This window comes from Pan paniscus, chromosome 6, assembly GCF_029289425.2.
Source record: "Pan paniscus chromosome 6, NHGRI_mPanPan1-v2.0_pri, whole genome shotgun sequence".
Lineage (NCBI taxonomy): Eukaryota > Metazoa > Chordata > Mammalia > Primates > Hominidae > Pan > Pan paniscus.
This window is the reverse complement of record NC_073255.2, coordinates 41,841,670-41,864,621: the sequence shown is the minus strand read 5'-3', so window position 1 is coordinate 41,864,621 and position 22,952 is coordinate 41,841,670. Positions and strand designations below refer to the sequence as shown.

The 22,952-nt window shown below is 41.2% G+C and overlaps 1 protein-coding gene across 6 annotated transcripts in view; it reads left to right on the top strand.

Moving 5' to 3' along the window:
- Positions 1 to 22,952, top strand: part of ELMO1 (engulfment and cell motility 1) — a 591,689-nt gene that overhangs the window by 419,233 nt on the left and 149,504 nt on the right. For all 6 annotated transcript variants that reach the window (XR_008626205.2, XM_003814972.4, XM_034963945.2 and 3 more), the window contains one exon: positions 12,757 to 12,893. Coding sequence is in view for 5 of the 6 variants with exons in the window: in XM_003814972.4 (XP_003815020.1) it covers positions 12,757 to 12,893 (137 nt within the window). In the remaining variant the exon portion in view is untranslated. The remainder of the gene's footprint in view (positions 1 to 12,756; positions 12,894 to 22,952) is intronic.

The window sequence follows — 22,952 nt, the reverse complement described above, 5'->3', positions numbered from 1 at the left end:
GGGACATCCCAGCTGCTCATTAATCTGCCTGTATCCCAACATAATCCTCGGGTGCCCATCTCACATGGTTGGACAGGCAATTACTTATATCCACAGTAAATTTGCCATATGACAGTCTCTTAATGTGCCACTTCTCTGAATAATTTTCCTCGTAAAGAAAGTTTTAACAAGGGTATGCAGAAATCACTTCTTGCATATATTTTCCTTTGCCCTGCCTTGAACTGTTTACCACACAACTAGAATTTTCCTTTTCATCTTCTGCTCTTCATTCTTGTATTAGGGTTATCCAGAGAAACAGAACCAATAGAAAAAATAGATAGATAGATAGATTGATAGATAGTATATATAATATATATATTTGGAGAGACAGAGAATCCTTATAAATCACATGTATATGTAGAATATATATGATATGTATGTAAGTATATGTATATGAGATTTATCATGAGGAATAATCTCATGTAATTATGAAGGCTGAGAAGTTCTACAAACTGCCATCTGAAAGCTGGAGACCCAGAAGAGCTGGTGGTGTAATTCAGTCCAAGTCCAAGGACTTGAGAACCAGGGGAACTGATCATGTAACTCCCAGTCCACAGGCAGGGGAAAATGAGATGAGATGTCCCAGCTCAAGCAGTGAGGCAAGAAAAAGGGCTAAGTTCCTCTTTCCTCCACCTTTTTGTTCTTTTCAGACCCTCAAGGGTTGGGCGTTACCCACACACCTTGGGAAGAGCTATCTACTTCATTGAGTCCACTTATTCAGATGTTAATCTCAACTGGAAATACCCTCACAAACACACTCAGAAATAATGTTTAATCTGGGCACCCATTGGCCCAGTCAGGTTGTTGCATAGAATTAGCCACATCTCCCTATGCCCTATCAATACCACTCCCAGAAGATAAGTAAAATCTATTTAGCAAGATAAGTGTGTTTCATACTCAGTTTTGCATTGCTAATTCACATCACAAACTTGATACTCCTCTCCAAAAAATTTTTTCATTGTTGTTGTTTTTTACTGTTATTTTTTCTCTTTGGGCCAAGAAGAGCATTTCTTAGACCTAAAAGCAGCTCCAGTAAATGATTATTTTGCCAATGGATGAAGGGTAAATGATCCAGCTTCTGTTTCTGTGCACATCTTGATTGTTTTCAACTGGAGGACAAAGGAAAAGAGCAAACACAGAGCCTATTGGCAAGACCATTTTTCAATTATAAGCAAATTCCCAGGGGTTACTTAGCATGCACTTACCAGAAATCTTAATTTGCTGGAATGTCTGCATATTTTGCCTTTCAGTTCAACATCTCACAAGATGACCTTGGGAATGCTGCTCTATAACTTTCTAGGAGATCAGGGTACCTTTCTAACGCGAAGCTAAGTAAATAAGATTTCACCACAAGTTAAACCTTAAATCAAGGACTTTTTTGAAAAAAAATCATATTTGTATTCTGTGTAACATTTTATGACTAATATTTATGAAGTGCTTACCAAATGTCAGGTGCTGGACTAAGCATTTTATGGGAATCTTTCCACTATATCTTCAGTCGATTCTACAAGATATGAGTTTTTGTTATTCCCATAATAGTAGAAGAGTCTCAGGGACATGAACAGACTTGGTTGGGATCACACAGTTAAGTGGCAGAGGGAGAATTCTAGCTGCAGTCCTAACTCTAGAATGACACTCCTATCCACTTTGTGCTAAGGTATTTACCTGGTTCATCACTCATCCATAATACGCTGAAATATCAGTTCACTGGATTCCAGAATAACAAGAATCCTCAAATCACCTGAATTTCAATTTCATTAAACAGAGACCAAAATAAAAGTAAGAAAAGAGATGGAAAGTTGTCACTTTATCACACTCCTATTTTAACCCCTTTAATGGCTTCCCATTGAAGTTCACCTCCCTAATGCTGTCTACAAAGCGTTGTGCGAACTGATGCCTGCCAGTTTCTTCAGCCTTGCCTTTTACCAATCTGTCCTTGCTCATGAGCTCAAGGTCACACAGATAATAAGTGGCAGTGCCAGGATCCAAACTCAGACAGACTGGCTCCAGGGCCATGCTCGTAACCGTCTTGCTAGTTAGATGGATGGATGGACCGACCGACAGATGGAATAATGTGCACATGAATGGGTGGACAGAAGGAAGGAGAAAAGAAGGGAAGGAGGGAGAAAGGAAGCACCCATAAATGGATGAAGGAAGGGAGGGAAGGAAAAAGAGAGGGAGATGATTTGAAAGAAACGTGCAACACTTCTTAGAGTTCATACACAACTAGTCAAGTCTATTATAGTTTTTGCATTGACATCTGCAGTACCCTTCAATAAGACTGGGATCTCCATTCACAAAAGAAAATGCATGCATAGGCCGGTGGCTCATGCCTGTAATCCCAGAACTTTGAGAGGCTGAGGTGGGCAGATCACTTGAGGTCAGGAGTTCAAGACCAGCCTGGCCAACATGGTGAAACCCTGTCTCTACTAAAAAAATACAAAAATTAGCCAGGCTTGGTGGCACGCACCTGTAATCCCAGCACTTGAATCCAGGATGCGGGGGTTGCAGTGAGCCAAGATAGTGCCACTGTACTCCAGCCTGGGTGACAGAGCAAGACTGCATCTCAAAAAAAACAAAATGCATGCATATACTCGTTTATCCATCCAACAGATGAAATTAAACTAAAGTCTAGGTATGGAGAGGTACCCCCTGCCCAACTTCAGAAGCTGATAGCAGTTAGGTGATTGGTCCAGGATGCCTGCATAAACCAGTTATGTAGTTTTTTACCCAGCCAGTAAACCTAGTTACATAAAATGTCAATCCCTATTTCTAGAGGTGATGGGCAGGATATACACACTCATTCTGAAAAGCCCACTGAAATCATATGTATGAAATGTTATAGTTTTATCCTGTCTACTGGAAAGCTCATATTCTACCTTTTTAAGTTAACTTTTCATAAAAAGTGTAACTTACATAGAGGTGTTCAAATCCAAAGAACACACACAACTCAATGAATTTCCAAACTGCCAACTGCCCATGTAACTGCTGTCTCGATTAAGAAAAGATATTAAACAACTCTCAGAGGCCCTCTTGGGCCATCTTCCCACTCTCAGTTTCTTCTCTCTTCCAAAAGAACCAATACCCTGTTTGCATTATCATCAGTGAATTTTGCCTGTTTTGAGCTTTAAATAAATAGGATCATATCCTATGGTCTCTTTTATGTGGGGCTGTTTTTGCTCCACATTATATTTGTTTCAGTTCATTCATGCTATTGTGAAAGTTATTTGAATACACTCATATTGTATGTAGCATTTTTAAAAATAATTTCTTTGTAGTAAGTATGCTGCTGTATGAATAAACCATAATTTATTTATCCAATCTGCTGGATGGACATTTAGATTGTTTCAAGTTTTTGGCTGTAACAAATAGTGCTGCTGTGAACATTCACATACATTTCTCTTGGAATGCATATGTATGCATTTCTGTTGGGTTTATATCTTTGGCTAGAATTGCTGTATTATAAAGTAAGAATATTTTAGCTTTAGTAAATACTGCTAAACTGTTTTACAAAGTGGTTGAACAATTTTACACTCCCATCAACAGTGGATGATGATTCCATTTGTTCCACATTCTTATCAACACTTCATGTTTTCCGTCTTTTATTTTAGCCCTTCTGGTGGATGTTTGAAAGTAGCTCATTGTTGTTTAAAGCTGCATATTTTTTTCTGTGACTTAAAAAGCTTAGCCCCTTTTCATGTGTTCACTGGCCACTTATATGTCCTATTTTGTGAAGTGCCTATTTACATTTTGCCCATTCTTCTACTGGGTTGTCTGTCTTTTTCTTAGTGACTTATAGGAGTGGTTATATATCATAGATACCAGTTCTTTATTAGATAATGTTGAAGTTTTTTCTCTATTCTAAAGTTGCCATTTTTATTGTATATTTTGACAAACAAGTTCTTGAGTTTAATATAATAGAATCAAACAGTTTTCTTATGATTAATGATATTTCTGTTTTGTTGAAGAAACTTTCGCCCACCTTAAAGTCATGAATATATTTTTATATGAAAACAACTTTATTGTTTTTCCTTTTGCACTGAGATCTATAATCCACGCAGAACTGATCTTTGCAGATGGTATGAGGTAGGGAGTCATAATTCATTTCTTCCAGATGCATATACAACTGGCCCAGTTCAACCAATTGAAATTCCTTTCCACTGCAGTGTCATTTTTGTCATAAATCCAGTAACTGTATATATGGGTCTCTGGACTCCCTATTCTGTTCTATTGTTCTGTTTTTCCATCCATACACCAATACCACACTGTCTTCATTGCTGTCATTTTACAAGTCTTTATATTTGGTCCCAAAAGTTTTCCAAATTTGGCATTTTAGCTAGGTACAATAATAATTACTTTGTTATTAAAACTAGTAACGACTGACATGTATCGAGTTCTTTATCTCGGTTAACATATGAATCACTCTACATTTAATCTTAACAGCAATCTGATAAGATAGAAACCATTGGTTTTTCTTTTTTTCTTTTCTTTTCTTTTTTTTTAATGGGGATATAGAGGCCTGGAGGAATTTTAAGGTGATCAAGGTCACATTGCTATTAAATAGTGACGTCAACATTTGCATGCAGGCCAACCTGACTGCAGAAGCTCTGCTCTTTTATTAACTGTGTGCCTGGGATGTGGCCTCTGATTACTTTTGCTGAATTGGCTGTCTTTTGGTGCTATGAGGCTGATTTTCAGCCTTAACACTAGTCGGTATTTTTTTTCCTCTCTCCATGTCCTCAAAAAAGGCCCAAGGGAAGGTGAACAATGAAGCATTGAATAAATTTCATGCTATTTTTCAGTATAAATTTTATACTATTTTTAGGATACAAAAGACTATCCAGAGTTCTATTAAACCAGACTTCAGGAGCTGAGAAGAGCTGCGAAGGTTTAAAGCCTCTGATCCCCTGTCCTGAAATAGCAGGGGTGGTAGCTTCTATCTAGGCTGAACTCATAGGCAGTGAAGGAACTTCAAGTTCTTGACCCCACTCTCCTCTTTTCACCTCTCCCACCTACAAAAGGTTCTGAACTTTTAGCATCTCCCCACGCAGTACCACCTTCCAAAATCAAACTGTTAAGGAATACCAGGTTTAAAAATAGAAAACTCAAAGTTTTCCTAAGTACGGTAAGATTATTTTTATACAAAGTAAATATGCATCTGCATCAGAGAATTCATAAATATATTATCCAGACTGACCCTAGAACCACAAATAGTTCTAATGTAAGTTTCTGTGCTGTGGATCACCAGGCAGATTTTAATGACTGCTCTAACAGGTTTTCTGTGTTAAATGCCTTTGTGTGTGTATGATATATTCCATTTTTCCTGTAATTCATAATTTTACAACAACACATCCATTGTGTTAGGCCAGTGCATGTGTTTTTCAAAGTGCACCATTTCCAAAGGCAGTTGCAATAGCTCATGAAGTCATGGTAAAAAATATTCATATTTGCCCAGTGCTCCCAAATCTCTGTTATTTGTAAATGGGTTCAGAGTCTCTCTTAGCATCACCAAGGTCATAGAAAGGATGGAACAGAGCTTTTCAGCATCTCAAAATGTGTATTTGTCTTTAGAAAATTCCTGTGAGAGCGAAAATGGTATGCATTTTCCCGTCATCTTATCATTCTATCATTAGTCAAGTAATTTCATTATGAAATGGTCTGCATTAGGTAGGATTAACAAGTTGAGAAAGTGTAAAAACAATTGACGATTTTCTTATGAAAGAAAGAATAAATCCTTGCTCATCAAACATTTGCTAAACCTATCAAATACCACTCTAATGTCTTCACACTCTAAATTAAATGTGTAGTCATCCTGTCAATAAAGGAAATAGTAGTTTGGGAACTAAAGTTCAGTGCAGGCAGACTCTCTAAATTCTACAATTTTGGATGGGCTTTGGGGAGTTGAAGATATATTATCTGGTATATGTGTATATGGAGACTGCTGGAATTTTGGACTTGGCAGGGGTCTTACAAATCCATTAGCCCAACTCATTTGCAGGTAGGACATCTGGAGCCCAGGGAGCTGCAATGACCTTTGCAAGGTTGTGGTCAGCTCTAGACCCATTCCCTACACTCATTTTTCATTGCTTGTTTGCTACAGTGCAGTAATCCTTGTTCTCTGAGAGCCAGTGACAATACCTGCTCCACTACACATTACCCAGTGAAAAACAGAAACATATCTACTTTGACAGGCAAAGTGGTACATAAGTGTACAGCATTTTATTTTTATTTTTAAAAATATGTATGTTCAGGTTATAGCTGCTTTCAAAGCTAGCTTGCTTATAAGTGAATGAGATATCAGCAAATTGTACCCTCAGTCCTGAAAATATCTTAATATTCCAGATTTTAAAAACCATTGTGTTGGGTTTTTAAAATAAAGTAAAATCTCATTGTGTTAAAAATAGTGTGATTAAAACAATTTCGTTTTTAAACGTCTTACTATTTTTGTCCCATTGAAAGTGTCTCTCTAAATTTCATTTATAAAATATTGTCTGCTAATTCTTTTTTCTCAATAAGTATTGTTTTCCTTTAAAAACAATAATAAACCTTACCCTTCCTGGTTTTCTTTGTTTATTTAAACCTAAGAACTCTATTCTTAGACTTAGGCTATCTCTGCAAGGTGACAAGCTCTCGTGTATAAACGTGTAGCCTGGGAGAGGCTCCACTTGATAAATGGTGAACATGGCCACCCTGTTGGCCCACACTTGCTTTGAGCTTGCTGTCTTAGTCACTGTTCCCATTTGATCCTCACAGCGAAATGATGAAGTTTGTATCCAAATACACAAAAGCCTTTTCACTGTTTCTTTTGTTACCTGTCAAGGACCAAGTTATTCTTACTTTGTTATTTGCCTGTATCTCCCTGCAAAGGAGGAGTCTTCAAGAATCTTAGAATGATGGCAGGCCAACCCCTTCATGTGGAGGTCAGAAACACCAGTGCTGGAGATACAATGCTGGGTTTGATTTCTGGCACTGTTGCTGCTAGTTACTCATCTTCACAGTTCCTCAATTTTCTCATCTGTGAAACAGGGATGATAATAATAGGACCTTTGTCGTTATTACACATTCAGAGAGTTCAGACAGGAAAAGCTCTTAGAATATTACCCTACACAGTTACCTCCTCATGTGAAATTTCAGCTTTGAAGTCTGAATAGTTCAGTAAGTTTTTGACATATCATCAAGAATGATTGGTTGACTCTAAGCACCCCCGCCCCCCGCTTATCTATGGGACCCTAAAGGCCATTCACCAGATTCCTCTTTCCTTCCTCATCTCCTAGAATTGTTGGAGTCTTTAAGAGGCTATATAACGTGCTGAGAATGATGATTAAAAATAGTAACTAATAGCCACCGTTTACTAAGCCTATGCCATGCACTTGATTACAAATAGTAACTAGCTGTGCCTGATGGCTTATGCCTGTAATCACAGCACTTTGTGAGATCAAGGCAGGCAGATCACCTGAGGTCAGGAGTTTGAGACCAGCCTGGCCAACATGGCAAAACCCCATCTCTACTAAAAACACAAAGATTAGCCAGGCGTGGTGTCGTGCACCTGTAGTCCCAGCTATTTGGGAGGCCGAGGCAGGAGAATCGCTGGAACCCAGGAGGAAGAGGTTGCAGTGAGCCACGATTGCACCTTTGCACCCCAGCCTGGGCGACAAAACAAGACTTCATAAAAAAAAAAAGTAACTAATAGCTACCATTTACTAAGCCTATGCCATGTGCTTGATTAAAAATAGTAAGTAGGCCAGGCACAGTGTTTCACACCTGTAATTCCAGCACTTTGGGAGGGTGAGGCGGGCAGATCACCTGAGGTCAGGAGTTCAAGACCAGCCTGACCAGCATGGAGAAACCCTGTCTCTACTGAAAATACACAATTAGCCAGGTGTGGTGGCACAGGCCTATAATCCCAGCTACTTGGGAGGCTGAGGCAGGAGAATCGCTTGAACCCAGGAGGCGGAGGTTGTGGTGAGCTGAGATCACGCCATTGCTCTCCAGCCTGGGCAACAGGAGCAAAACTCTGTCTCAAAAAAAAAAAAAATAGTAACTAATAGCCACCGTTTACTAATTCTATGCCATTTGCTAGGCACTTTACTCCACACTTTATATACATAATCTAACTTGATGCTTACGGACTTTATGTAGTTATATATTTCACAGATGAGGAAACAGGTTCAGGGGGGTTTATTTGTCTAAAGTTCTATGGCACGCTAGGGGGCATCACATTTAATTATTCGAATGCAAGTCTGTCTCACTCTCTATCCTGCCTCCTCATTCCTGTGTTTTCTCTGACCTCCAGTGATCTTGAGCACATGTTTTCTTATGCTATTGTCAATGTGCTTGCTTGGGTTTTTTTTATATATTAGTAATTTCACATGGCTTAAACAAATTACATACCAACAAATTGTGTACAAAGAATTATGTTCAAAAGAATTCCAATTCCATTTGCTGTGGTGACTCCACAGTGTCATCAGGAGCTCCTACTAACTGTCTAGGGTATAGCCCTCATTTTTATGCTGACAAAATGGCTGCAGGAGCTCCAGTCATCAGTCCTGTGTTCCAGACATGAAGAAGTTGAAGTGGGGAGGCAGAGACAAAAGGCCACAAGTCAACCAAGTCTTTCCCCTTTTAAAGGTCTTTCCTGGGAACAGTGCCCAGCAGTTTTCACTTATCTATTATTTGGGATTGGGTCATATGACGACTCTTAATCACAAGGGAGGCGCAAATTATACTTTTTTAGCTGGGCACATTGTTGTCATGAACAAAACTCAGGTTCTATTAACATGAAACCCAGCTGGTGAGCTTTTTGAAATAAATCAAATACACTCATCCAATGTGACCTTTCCCTAGTGCCTGAGTACCTGGGGAAACCTTGATACGTTAGAGAATCTGAGAAAGATAAAATATCTTGAGGAAGAAAAAAGGGTTGGTTCAGCAGAAGCTAGGAATCAGGTAGATGATTTCTTGGCTGCTCAGCAAGGTTGAGAGTGCAGCTTTGCCCAGACCCAGGAAAGGAGGAGTAAGGTCCAGAAGGGGAGCGTAACCCTGGTATTCCAGTCTAACTCCATGTAAGCCACAAGTAGTAGGAGGAAAGCAGAGGAATCTTACACAGTAAATATACATCAGCATTAATAGGTGAAGCTGTGCCTCTTGTAAGGTTTTACTTCATAAATATTTTCTGTGGATAGAAAAACAATTGTTTCAGATTTGTGTTGGTGGAGGTGCATTGGAGGCAGGGTTAATTGAGAAACAGAATGAGGAAAGCAAGTGAAGCAGAATAATGATGCGCTTTGGAGCCAACTCGACCTTGAATTCTAGCACCACCACTTGCAAACCATGTGACCTTGGAGAAGTCACCGAGCCTTTCTCAATCTCCTATTTATAATCTTAAAAAGAAGTTAGTAATATCTTCCTTTTGTGCCTGACATAATAAGTGACTATGAAGTCCGTCATTCAGTGCCCGGTGCGTGGCTGCTGGCGGTGCTGGCCTTGGTACTGCTATCTCATGGCCGAGTGTTCTCAGTCAGCAGGCACTGGCTACGCACTTGCTGTGATCCACATTGGACTGCAGGTCATGATCTGGGTTTATGTTGAAGGAGGAGTACGGGAGACCTAAGAGAATGGGTGGAGGAATTAATTTTCAAAGCAGCAACCACAAAGAAATGCAATGAGCTCTTGATGTCAACTAAGGGAGGAAGCCTGCTGCTGGGTCAGCTGACTGTGGGTTTCAGACGCTCATTTGGGGCCAACTAAAAAAAGCTCATGATGGAAGGTGTTATTTATCCAAGTTTTACCTTTCTCATATATAAAATGAGGATGTCCATAAGGCCTACCTTCCAGGGTTGTTACAAGAATAGTGCTTGTAGAGCTGTTGGCATGCCATATGTACCCAACGAATTATCTAGTTAATTATTAATGATGTCACTTCCCTCCCTCTTTACCCAAGCAAGAGTAGGACTTGCAAGTCTCAGCTTTTTCTGGCTTTCTTAGCTCCACTCATCACATAAAAACTTTAGGGCATAAAGTACACAAATAATCACACTAGATCCAAAAATGATACTGTGATAATGTGATTAATAACAAATTCTTAGATGGCAATAGTGTTTTAAGGTACAGCTGAAGATTTGTAAATTTCACTGGCTTTGGTGCTTATAAAAGGGAGACCAACCGCTCATTGCCCAGGGCAGCAAACCACACGGTCTGCCAGTGTTGATCTTCTGAGTTTCTTAAATAGCTTTGTATCGCAAGTCAAAACTTCACATTTGCCATCTCTCTGCTAGTAACACAGGCTGGGATGGGATCACTTATATGTTTTTGCTTCTAACTGTTGAAATGTGAACAGGCTGGACTAGGAATTAGTGTGGAAAAATCACAGAAAAACTCACATTCCTGGAAACAGTAGGCAGGTGCAATATTTATTGTCATCACCACCACTTCCCTCCATATCGGTGTTAACTTGTATCCTGTCCAAAGCACTTTGCCCTCAGTTGGCTTATTTGATCTGCTTTGAAGCCAAGGGAGAAGGCAGAGGCAACTTCATTTCCTATTTTTTCTTTTTTTCTGTTTTTTGGGAGACGGAGTTTCGCTCTTGTCGCCCAGGCTGGAGTGCAGTGGTGTGATCTCGGTTCACTGCAACCTCCACCTCCTGGATTCAAGCGATTCTCCTATCTCAGCCTCCAGAGTAGCTGGGACTACAGGGGCATGCCACCATGCCCAGCTAATTTTTGTGTTTTTAGTAGAGACAGGATTTCAGCATGTTGGCCAGGCTGGTCTTTCAAACTTCTGACCTCAGATGATCCACCCGCCTCGGCCTCCCAAAGTGCTGGGATTACAAGTGTGAGCCACTGTGCCCAGCCCTCCATTTTTTTAGTTAAGAAAATTGAAGCTCAGAAAGGTAAAATGACTTGCTCTGGATTGGCCTGGGCTGCACTTGAACCCAAATCTTCTGTCCCCCCACCCCACCCCCGGACTCTTCCTACAGGACTGTGCATTGCTCCTGGCCCGTGCCCTTACTTTATCTGGAAGAAAACAGCATTACCATATCTTCAAATCGGGTTGTGCCCTTTAGAAATGGTGAGCTATGCAAATAAACACCACTTTGCTGTTGTTTTAAACTGTTAAGAAGTCTGAAATTCACTGTATTCATGAAGGTTGAAGAGAGAAGAGGTTGGTGTGTAATAGCTTGGTAGCCGTGTATCCTTGAGTGTGTTTCCATGAGGCTTGATCAGGGTTTGTTCACTGGGGGCCTGCTCTATAGGATTCTAAGTAGATTTGCTGCTCATCCACATGGCAGGCACCAGGGCTCTCCCCGAGAACAGAAGCTCTCTGCTATAAGCCTGCTCCCACCCCTCCCTCCATCCTGTCCTGGACTTCCAGGGCCTGAAACCCTTCCATTCTGAGCCTTGAGGATGAATTGACCTTAAAAGAGATTCCAACAGCAAATGAAACACCTTGTGTTCTCACTCAGAAGTGGGAGTTAAACAATGAGAACACAGGGACACAGGGCGGGGAACAACACACACCGGGGCCAGTTGGGGAGTGGGGGGACTGGGGGATAGAGAGCATTAGGACAAATAGCTAATGCATGTGGGGCTTAAAACGTAGGTGATGGGTTGATGTGCTGCTGTTTAAAAGCCTGAAAGTCATCCAGTTCTCATGCAAACCACCATGTTACATATATACCTATGTAACAAACCTGCACGTTCTGCACTTGTATCCCAGAAATTAAAGTGATATTTTTTAAAAAAAAAGAGATTCCAAATAAAATAGAAAGACTTTCACTGTATGTAACAGCATATATATTTATTTTTTAAAAACCTTAGGGTATTGGTTCTGGGGGTCACAAACCTTAGTTCCTTGGGCTCCACAGTATCCTCATCCATAAGATATGAGTGGTAAGAGGAACTGTAAAGATCAAATGAGGTATAACGTACAAAAGGGCTATAAAAATGTAAGCTTGACAGATGGGATGATGGGAGGGGCTGAGGAGGAGGAGGAGGAGGAGGAGAGTAGGGACCAGACCTAAAGTTCCGAGCACTAGGTGTGACCCAAGGAAGCTCTACAATGGGGGCTTGAAGGCAGTTTTGGCTGATTTTATGATTTTGCCCAGGACTGGACCAGTTGCCGCCTTCAAAGCTATTCAGGTTGCTTTGACTTCCAGCCATCTGTGCCTGGAAATGTAAAACAAATGGTTAATGGCATCAGATGGTTAATGATCTCAAATGTTCCCTGCTTACTGCCATGAAAGAGAAAAGAGCCCCCTGGAGAAATAATCATGGATGTTGTTTCCAAAGCTGCAATTAATCGTGTATTCAGGAAAACCCATCTTCTGCCAGTTATTCTGATAAGAAAGAGGAAATTGAGGGTGACGGAGGAGCTGTGCCTGAGAGGGCAGTTTGAATAATCTGTATAATGTCAAGAAGGCAGATATAGGGCTCATAATCAACACAGCAGTTTTGGAACAAAGCCAAGAGGGTCATGTCCTGGCATGGGTTAGGAACTGACTTTTATGAGTCCAAAAATATGTGTCTAAGGCTAGGTCTGACTATCTGGCCTTAAACTTCCGAGTTGTATGGGGGCCATCCTTTGGTTGCTTTTTTTTTCACCATTATTGCCTGAACCAAAGATACCTCCACTTGTCTCCCTTTGGGGCACATACCTGTGGTTATGTTCTCGTGTTTCACTGTTTTAAAACTTCTCTTATTTTCCATCTCTTTCCTCCAGCTAGTGAGACCTGCAACGACTTCCACCCGATGTTCTTCACCCACGACAGATCCTTTGAGGAGTTTTTCTGCATCTGTATCCAGCTCCTGAACAAGACATGGAAGGAAATGAGGGCAACTTCTGAAGACTTCAACAAGGTAATGTGGATCTCGGATAGAGGCAGGGGATTCCCGCAACGCTAAAGGGGCCTGCTGCATGGTCCCTTGGCTGTGTGCAGAAGGCAATTGGCAAGGTGGGGAAATGAGGAAGATTGCAATGATAGTTGCTTCAAGAATGGAGAAAGACAAACATCCCTGTGTAGACATGAATCTGTGTGCTGGGGATGACCTCATCCCTCTGGGGGTACACTTGGAGCAGCTTTGTTCCTTTGTCTAAGTTGGAGCCACCAGCAAGAGTTTTTCTTGGGACACGTTATCAAGGCGAACGTTTTCTTTCATAGCATTAGTTTGGGATGCCTTGTCAGTATTGCAAGATCTGTCGGGGAAGGGGCCTTCCCTCCACCTGTCCAGGAGATTGGTACAGAGCAAATGAGATCAGGAATACTGCTCCACCTAGTCCGGTGGTTTCTTTGTGGATTATGGATGTGTTGTGATCATCTGCCCCGAGCTACGTCAAAAAGAATTTTTATTAAAATGAAAGATCCCTTTCCAAGAACTGAGTCATTAAGGTTATAGGCAACATTTATTGGTTTATAGGTAAGCATTTGATCCTTTGAACTGAGATGTCCTTTGGTTTTCTATATCATAATGTCTCACAAGAGTGTGACTTTCACATTTCCATTTGTGTGTGAATAACCAGCAGAGGGAAGAGCATTGGCCAACTTAGAGCAGAAGCACTATCCATGCTTTCATAGAGAAGCAAAATCTTTGTCCTTAGATAAAGGCCTGATTAGCAATAATAACTATTGCAGCCTTTAGTACTTTTAATTTGCTGCTATATACAGCTGTGACTGTGGTCAGGCCCATCACCCATGACCACTCTCACCCAGCACTAAGGGCTGTGACTGTAAGAGTCAAAGGGTCTGGCCCTCAGTCATACTGTGGGGCTTTCATGGACGTGCTTGGTGCATAACATAATATCTGAATTTCACCTGCACTTAATATACTTGTTGGTCATTGCCTCCCTGTCACCTTCTCCCTGGATATACATCTCATCCTTGTTTCCCACTATATTTCTCGTTTGTGGCATCTTGAACCAACACCAATTGAAAAGAAAGAAAATCAGGAAAAGGACCTAAGCTTCAGTCAGGTCCTAACCTGAGTTTCTTCCTCAGCACAGTGATCTCACTTGCCATATCATCTCTGTCATCCCAACGATCTGTCCTTTGCATCTTGGTCATCGATTGAATTCCTTGAAGTAGACCCCAGTAATGCCCTTCTGTGGAGAGCACTGGTCTAGAAGCTGCAATCCAGAGCTGTCGTGTGTCTGAGCAGCTATGCCGGAGGACAGGCTTGATTCAAGAAGGGAAGTGGAGAAAAGAAGCCCATTAATTTCCTTATGATTATAACTGCAGCCTCCTAAGTGTACTTCGCTTGATTATGAGAGACTTTGCATTTCAGGTGCAAATCATCCCTGGGAAAGAGGGAAGGAGGAGCAGGGAGGCCTTTGTTCAATCAAACCAAAAAAGAGAGTTAAATCAGTAGTCTTTGAAATTGGCTAAGGGACTAAGGCCACTTTGCCCTGGATCATTTCAGCTCTTTCATGTGCTGCTGTGTGAAAGCCATCCAGTCCTCAGCTTTGCGAGCTGGGGACACCTGTTCCTCCAGGAGAAGGAGACCTCACCAGTTGTTACGGATTTGGGCATCAGATGTCTGCTTTCTGAGAGATCTCATTTATCCTGCTTTTCCTAAATTATAAATTCTGCATTTTGCAGAATAATATCTGCAAATAATAATGTTTCAGATATTATTGTTGTTGATCTAGGCACAGATAAGCTGTGTAGAAAATATTATGAAAGTTCTGCAGAGGACTGACTCTGGGGATGAGCATTCAGACACTTAAATCCTATAGAAGTTACATTTTGTAACATGAAGCACCAAGAGTTCCTTGTTAGCAAAGGAAGCCAGAGGCCCCAGGATGGAGGAGGTGGGCACAGCTGGTGGAGGGAGGTGACCATAGCTCTAGGGTCCCTGTGGCTTATCATGGCCATGTGCTCAGATTGGTGGCAGACATCCTGCCTGTTCAGGGCCCTGCCAGGTGACAGCAAGCCCCCCAGAGTGTCACTGTGAAACTTTTATCATAATTAGCCTATATGGCTGTGAAATCTCTTCAGCAAGACCTAAGAGCCAGGTTTTGGGTGCAGTTTCTTACCGTTGCTCTAATGCCATTTTTTGCATTGTTTACAGATCATAGACTAATGCTGGGGGTCACACCTCTATTGCCAAGTAGGGATGACAGTTTATGGCTCAGGACAGGCAGCTCCAGGCCTGAGGGCCAGAGGTTCCTGCCTCACATCCAAATAGCCATCAGGCAAGAGCAGATATCAGAGGAAAATCCAGGATGGGAAGGACAAGGAATTTTAATTTTCTACATTAAATACTTTCATCGTGTTTGCTTTTTTTTTTCTTTTTTTCAGTACTATGCATGCCTTACTTATGTAACCAGAAAAATAGGTATTTACATTTTTGTCATGCGTATATCACTTTTCTGTTGCTGATACAACAAATTACCACAAATTTAGTAGCTTAGACAATGCAAATTTATCTTACAGTTCATAGTTCAGAAGCCAGCAATGGATTTCACTAGGACAAAATCAAGGCGGCAGCAGAGCTGTGTTTCTTTCCAGAGGCTCTAGGAGAGAATTTGTTTCCTTGCCTTTTTCACTTTCTGGTGGTCACCTGCATTCCTTGGCTTATGTCCTTCTTGTCCATCTTCAAAGCCAGCAAAGACAGCTTGAGTCCTTCTCAGATGCCATCCCATCACCCTGATCCCTCTTCTGCCTTGGTCTTCCACCTTTAAGGACCTTGTGATTACATTGGGTGACCTGGATAATCTGGCATCATCTTCCCATCTTAAAGTTGGCTGATAATAACCTTAATTCTGTCTGCAACCCCAATTCCCCTGTGCTGCAGAAGGTAACGTATTCTCAGGTTCTGAGGATTGGAATGCAGGCACCAATGGGAAGCTGTTATTCTGCCTATTTCCAGTGTGTATTTGATTTGCAGCTATATTAGGTTTTTAGATGCGTAGATCAGTTTAAATTAATGAAACACGGACAGAGGAGCCTTTTGTTTGCTTTTCTTTTTGCTGGTAGACATAATACCTGTCACAGAGTTCTGCTAGTGACAGCTCAGATGCAGATATAATTATGTCCCTTTTCTTTTATGGCCCTGTTCTGCCTCCACTAGCCTTTTTAAAAAGGAAGCCTCTTTGTGACAGCTTCTGGTTCATTTTGAAGACTGCCTTCCTGATTTTTTTCTGCTGCCCATCTATCAGCCACTGTTCTGCTTTACCTGATAATAAGTTGGAGAAGAGAGAAGAGCTGAAAGTTAAATCAGTTCACTTTTCTTCTTATTATTAACTTGGTAGCAGAGGAGATTGAATTTAGGAACAAATGTGAGTTGTGAGTTACTGATAGATTTAATGTTTTTTTCTTATTCTCTGACTGTCCAAATTCAAATTCAGAAATGTCTTTAAAAAGCCCAACATGAAACATAATTTCTTTTCAACTTTCTTGGACACTATCTCAGGTTCTTGCCACTGTAAACAGAGCATGGAAGGTGGATTTATTTGTCAACCCTGAGACCCAGGGCTCTGTGAGCAGGGCTTAGCTATCCGTCTTCTTTAGCTCCTCACTGGAGAAGGAGTGCCCCTCAATTTAAAATTCTGATTTGCCCAACAAACTATGCTGGATTCTATCAGAGGCAGGAATAGCTTCTACAGCCCGCCTTCCTTGGGACACCAGTTTATAGATATCTAGTGCTTGGTAGTTAATGACTGCTGGAAGAGGGTGTTTGGAAAAGCAGCTGTCGTCTGCTCTTCCGGGCTTGGGAAGCAGCAGATGGAATGTTTTTTATTTATATAAGAGAAGTAGAATTGAAGAGTGATTAAAATATTTATGCTTCGAAAAGTACTTTCTTTCAGTTTCTCAATATAGCACTCTGCAGAACAATCCATTGATTCAGGCCATTGAGTGTGTGTTCTATCATTACCAATATTTTAGAGCATGCATTATTCATTTTTATGGGCATTAGAGAAGAGCTAAACTGCAGCTGGATACCTCAGCACACAAGTAGCCCCATAATCATTTCATTGAAATCCTCATTTTTGAGCGCGATAAGAAAGGGGACACAAGTAACTTGGATATTTTAGGTATGGGAATCTCATTTAAAGCATGTGTGGCTAACTACACTGTAAAAAAAAATGTAATGGGAGTATACACTTTAGAGTATATGTCTGTGTGTAGCAGTGTTTCTCAGCTTTAGTTGTACGTCAGAATCACCTGGGGGCTTTTGAAAACCCTGTTATCCCACCGGCCAACCGCACCACAGATTAATTAAATCATCGGCAGTGGGGGTGGGGGGGGGTGGGGGAAGCTATGAATGAGTATTTTCATTAAGGTAGATTTGATCATTAAAGGTGATTTATGTTAATAGAATCGCCATCATTAACACATGTGATACTTATCACAAGCTACTGTAAATTTCGTGCATTGATGGAGTAGGATGCTTGTTGACCTGTGTGACCCAGGTTTTCATCCTGGATCTGCTATTCCAGAGCTCTATGTCTGAGAATCTAAAAATAATAATAGTTTTTAAAAGGATACATCACCCTGTCTTTTGGTGGGGTGATAATAAATTGAAGTAATTACTGTAAAAATGCTCTGAGGAAGTAAAAATGGCATATGTAGTTGTGGAGTGTTCTTTTGTACTGAATAAGATAAAGCCTGTCTATGAAAAATGAGTGAATTGCCCTTTTCACAAACAGACATTTTTTGGCTATGTTAAAAAAAAAAGTGAAGCTATGAATTTCACAGTAAATTCTGAACTGAATTAGTAACCCCTGTAACTTTGACAAAAATAGGCTTTAAGCTGAAATTTTCATGGATTTTGGAAGTGTCTTCCTCCAAACAACTTTATTAGGTACCTTAGTTTCCCGTGTGAAACACACGGTAGCAACCTAAAAATCAGCAGGTCCCATGATTTTCACATATTTAGTGGCTGGTGAGAATTAAGTCCTCCCCAACAATTACTAGTTGCCCAGATCTCTTCGCTGATGATTGACCCTTTTAGAAACCATCAAAATATTTGTTCCTAGCATTGGCGTTACTTTAGACGCTATCAAAATCGACATTATAAGCCAAGATCAGATGATTGTGCCATACTTTCAGATTACCAAAATGAAAGAAACTAATTTGAAAAATGAAGTCACTCTAGAGTAAAAGCACTATCTTGAAACTTTATCTAGCAGCATAATAAACTAAGCGCACACAATAGAGCTTAGAATCTCAGGCTTGCAAATGAAAAACCATCCCTTAAAATAGCAGAGACTGTGCACAGGGAGAACCCAGGCCCATTAAACAAAGCTGCAGCTGCCCCTGGCCAGGCTGTGAGCTTCAACCGAGTCAATGGGAGAAAATCTCAATTAGGAAGAACGGGAGAGCAGGACAGAAGGAAACATCCTGAGAAATCCCTTATGAAGATTATTCATAGGAAATAACCACCAGCTAGTCACATCTAGTGGATTATAGTGTGGGATAGAAAAGGGATTGTGTTTAAAACCTTAAAGGCAGCTAACACATGAATAAGAAAGGGAAATGTGTTTGCTTCTCAAACTGTTTGCAGCTTACTGACTTTCTGTGCATGCTTTTCAGGGGACAATTATATATTCAGGAGTCTCCTTACTAGGGCAGTTCAACTTCATAGTGGTGCAGACGGCGCTCTGTTGGTTAGCTGAGCTGGCCTAGGGAATGAAAGGTGGTCTGTAAGTCTCATCATGAATAAACATGAGTCTCCTCATTTGCATGAGGCAGGTGACTGTAAAATATCTTGGAGCAAGCTGTGAAAGGAAGCTTTGTGCATCCATGCCCAGGGGAAGCTGGGAGGACTCAGCGTTGTTTATCTTCATTAGAATTCCATCTAGTGCTGCTGTTATTGATCTGAACTGGGCCTGGTGTGGCTAATAAAGTAGGTATATGTTTTAATTGAAACATGAATATTTGAGTAGAGGAGAAGTCTTTTAAAGAGCCCTAATGTCCTACACTGAGCTTTTCCATTTTTCAACTGTCTAGGCCATTAACAAGCATTTTTTTTCAAAAGGCTTCTGATGTTTCACAAAGGTCTTAGGCTTGCCACACAGGCAGTGGAACCTCCTCTAGAAGCAAATGCATTATATGAATAGATTTAGTTATTATTTCTTTGATATTCCCTGTTGAATAGGTAGCAAAGAGTTTCATATGTGTGTCTGTGTTTAAGCTATTCGTGTAAGATAGTGTTACCTATTTCCATGGAGTTTGCCACTTTCTGTTGGACAGCAATCAAGATATGTCCTCTCCAATCCTTATCAGTGTCAATTATACTATCCAGAGACAGCAGAAAGACCGGGAAAGTGACTTTGGTAACTTATCTTTTTCAATAAGCGTATGTTCAAATAGACCCCAATGTCATACATAAACAGATATGTATTAATAACAGGTAACATAACCCTGGCCGAGTCAGGGAAGCACTGTGGTATAGAGCAATATTTCTCCTTCTCTTTTGCATTATCACCCCGCTAGAGAGTTTTATAGGTATTTTTCCCCAATCACCCTCCCCCTGAAATTGTAATTACAGATATATTGTATATGTCTTTGTGTATGTATGTATACCTGTGCCTGCTGTGCAAAAAGAGTAATATTTACTCCTCCAAGAACCATTTTTGTGCCCTCCCTAAGGATGATGTCCCCACTCCCTCATCAAGAATGCATGGTGCAAAGGCAAGAACCAAGGCTGAATTAGCAGGAGGATCTGGTGGCATTCCCAGTTGGCCCCTCACAGCAGTGTGACCTTGAGCTTGTTCTTTAACCACCAAGTCCTTTCTCACCTGTAAACCGGTAGTGGCAATAGTAATAAATAATACTTCCCAGAGTCACTGTGGGGATTAAGCTCTCATTAGGTTTGCTTTGCAAATTGTCCTATACAAATAGGAGGTGCTAATCTCAACAGGCAAAACCTAAAGTGTCAGTAATTTGCACTTTATCATGCAGTGTAATTGAGCTGCCTTGATTTCCCCAGATAGTTTGTTCAAATATCCATAAATACAGATTGTTTTATACCTCTGTATGGGGGTGCGTTGAACTTTAGTTTGGCCACAGAGGGGATTTTGACCACTGTGGTCACTCCTCCCCAGCCCACCCACAAACAGATGTACTGCAGGTGAGGCAGGGGGCTGGGGACAGTACATAAAAATGCCAAGGGCCTCCCTTCCAGCTGGGTAACCTTGTGCAAGGGACTTGGTTCTGTTGGCTTCAGATTCCTCATCTGTGAGATGGGAATAGGTAATTACCCACAGCTAGGATGGCTGTGCGCCCTGATGGCATCAGGCAGATAAACTGGCAGGCTCAGCACTGGCCTGGAGCCAACACCAGTCCACAGTAATGGAGAGCAGGGAGAAGACCAGGTGACGCGGGATTCCAAATGCCTCTGAAAAGGAAAAGGATGCTCATGGCAACACTGAGAGCAAACATCTTCAGGAAAGGTGGACAAGCTGCTCCCTCAAGTTTAGTGATTAACTTAGTAGTGACTCTTTTTTTTTTTTTTTTTTTTTTTTTTTTGAGACAGAGTCTCGCTCTTGTCACCCAGGCTGGAGTGCCATGGCACAGTCTCAGCTCACTGCAACCTCTGCATCCTGAAATTCAAGTGATTCTCCTGCCTCAGCCTCCCAAATAGCTGAGATTACAGGCGCCCGCCACGAGGCCTGGTTAATTTTTGTAATTTTAGTACAGATGGGGTTTCACCATGTTGGCCAGGCTGGTCTTGAACTCCTGACCTCAGGTGATTCACCTGCCTTGGCCTCCCGAAGTGCTGGGATTACAGTTGTGAGCCACCATGCCCAGCCAGTAGTGGCTTAACTTCTAAGTGTGCTGCCGTGGTGGTCTCAGCTGCATGGGGTCCATGGCAGCTTTTATGAAGAACATAGAGAAGACCTCAGAGGGTGACCAATTTTCAGGGACTGTCCTGGGGTTGTGCACTGTACCCTGCATCTCCCAACCCTCTACCCGCTGAATTTACAGCCCTGGCAGCATCTCTTTATAAGGAAGGAGCATGCGAGGAATCTGAGTCATCCAGAAAGAGTTGGATTTTGTTGACCCTGTTCATGTAATTTTCTTTTTTTCTTTCTTTTTTTTTTTTTTTTTTTTTGAGACAGAGCCTTGCTCTGTTGCCAGGCTGGAGTGCGGTGGCGTGATCTCGGCTCACCGCAACCTCCGACTCGCTGCTTCAAGCGATTCTCCTGCCTCGGTCTCCTGAGTAGCTGGGATTACAGGCATGCACCACCACGCCCAGCTAATTTTTGTATTTTTAGTAGAGACGGGGTTTCACCTTGTTGGCCAGAATGGTCTCGCTATCCTGACCTCATGATCCACCCGTCTCAGCCTCCCAAAGTGCTGGGATTATAGGCATGAGCCACCGCGCCCGGCCAATGTAATTTTCATAAAAATGGTTAAACTATTTAAAAACCTGTTTAAAGGTTGACTGCTATCTTTAGCTGAAGACATTTTTAATATGTTTTGCTTTCTGGACATTTTCTATAACAGGAGCATTTATAAAAATGGTCTTGACCAAGAGTGAATCTTACCATTTTGAATAAGCCTGACAGTAGTAAATATACTTCTTGGGTATTCCTTTGTGTTCAAGATTTTGCATGAGGTGCTTCTCATTTCTGAAGTCTTTCTAGAGGCAGTGTCTATGTTTCTTTGCATGTGTGGCACGTGCTAACTTGAGATTTGCCAATTAGGAGGAGAAAATAATTGATTTGTTCTTCTGCTGGACAGCAGTGAGATATATCAGTCCGTTGGTTCAATTTCTGACCATCCCTGAGCATGAGAATAATGATGACTTTAAGTTAACTGCTTTCCATAACTCTGTTCAGTAACTTCTGAAACTTCTTTCATTTTATTAACTATACATTGGGGCTGTGTAGAAACCAGTTGTTAACTGGTTTCTATGACCTGAATTCCAGATTCCTTTGTGGATTATATGAAAGGTTTGATAATAGCACAGAAACCATTTTATTAGTATATGTCCAATTAAAAGGAAATTACCTACATTTTAAGTAAGGCATGATGAGATTTAGGCATTTTAAATTAAAGGGCAGATAGGAACCAGAGTTGGATAGCTAAGAAGGGTACCATTAGGTGGGAATCTCTCACGAAATACAAGGCCTCATTGATTTAAAAAAAATATTTATCTTGTAATTGCAAAGTAAATGATGTTACATGGGAGGTTGAGAACACATTTCCAAAAAGAGATGAGTCTCCTAAGGCAGAACAGAAGAGCACATAGGTGCTGTCATATAGGTGCCCCCTATTGCCAACTGAGGGTACCAGATGTTGTGATGAATGGAGGATTGAGGGCAACAAGGGGCCCTAGACAAGATAAACCAAGCAGTCAGGGTGAGAGAGTGGGATCGGAAGCTATTTGCAAAGACTCCAAAACAAGAGCTAGAAGAAGTTAGGAGATCCTAAGTGAGATTTCCAAATGTTTTCTGCAGAATACCAGATCTAGGTGCTTGGTAGTTAAAAAATATATTTAATGACTAAATCATAAAACATGCATATTCAACTTCATATGCATATTCAACCTCTAATTTACATTGGTTATATGTCTGTGCAAATTTTTCAGAATTGTGCTCTTTTATCTGAGCAACAGTGACTTATGGGTCAAGATTATCTGCCTTCATTTTTCCAAGTAGGAGCTGAACACTGATCTTCCTTGTTCAACCCACACACTGACCCTCCTGCTCTGTCACCAGCATAGAGCCAAGTCATTAAGTCAGACAGGTCCAAAGCAAGGACAGAGGTTGAGAGGCCAGAAGAAGGTATCAAAGTAAGGCTACATTTGGCAGTGATTCCCTCCTTCTTTTCTCTTTTCTTGTCTTTTCATTCTTGTATTTGAGACGTTGTCTCATTATTTTGCCCATGCTCATCTCAAACTCCTGGCCTCACACAATCCTCCCACCCCAGCCTCCCGAGTACCCGGGATTAAAGGTGTGAGCTACCA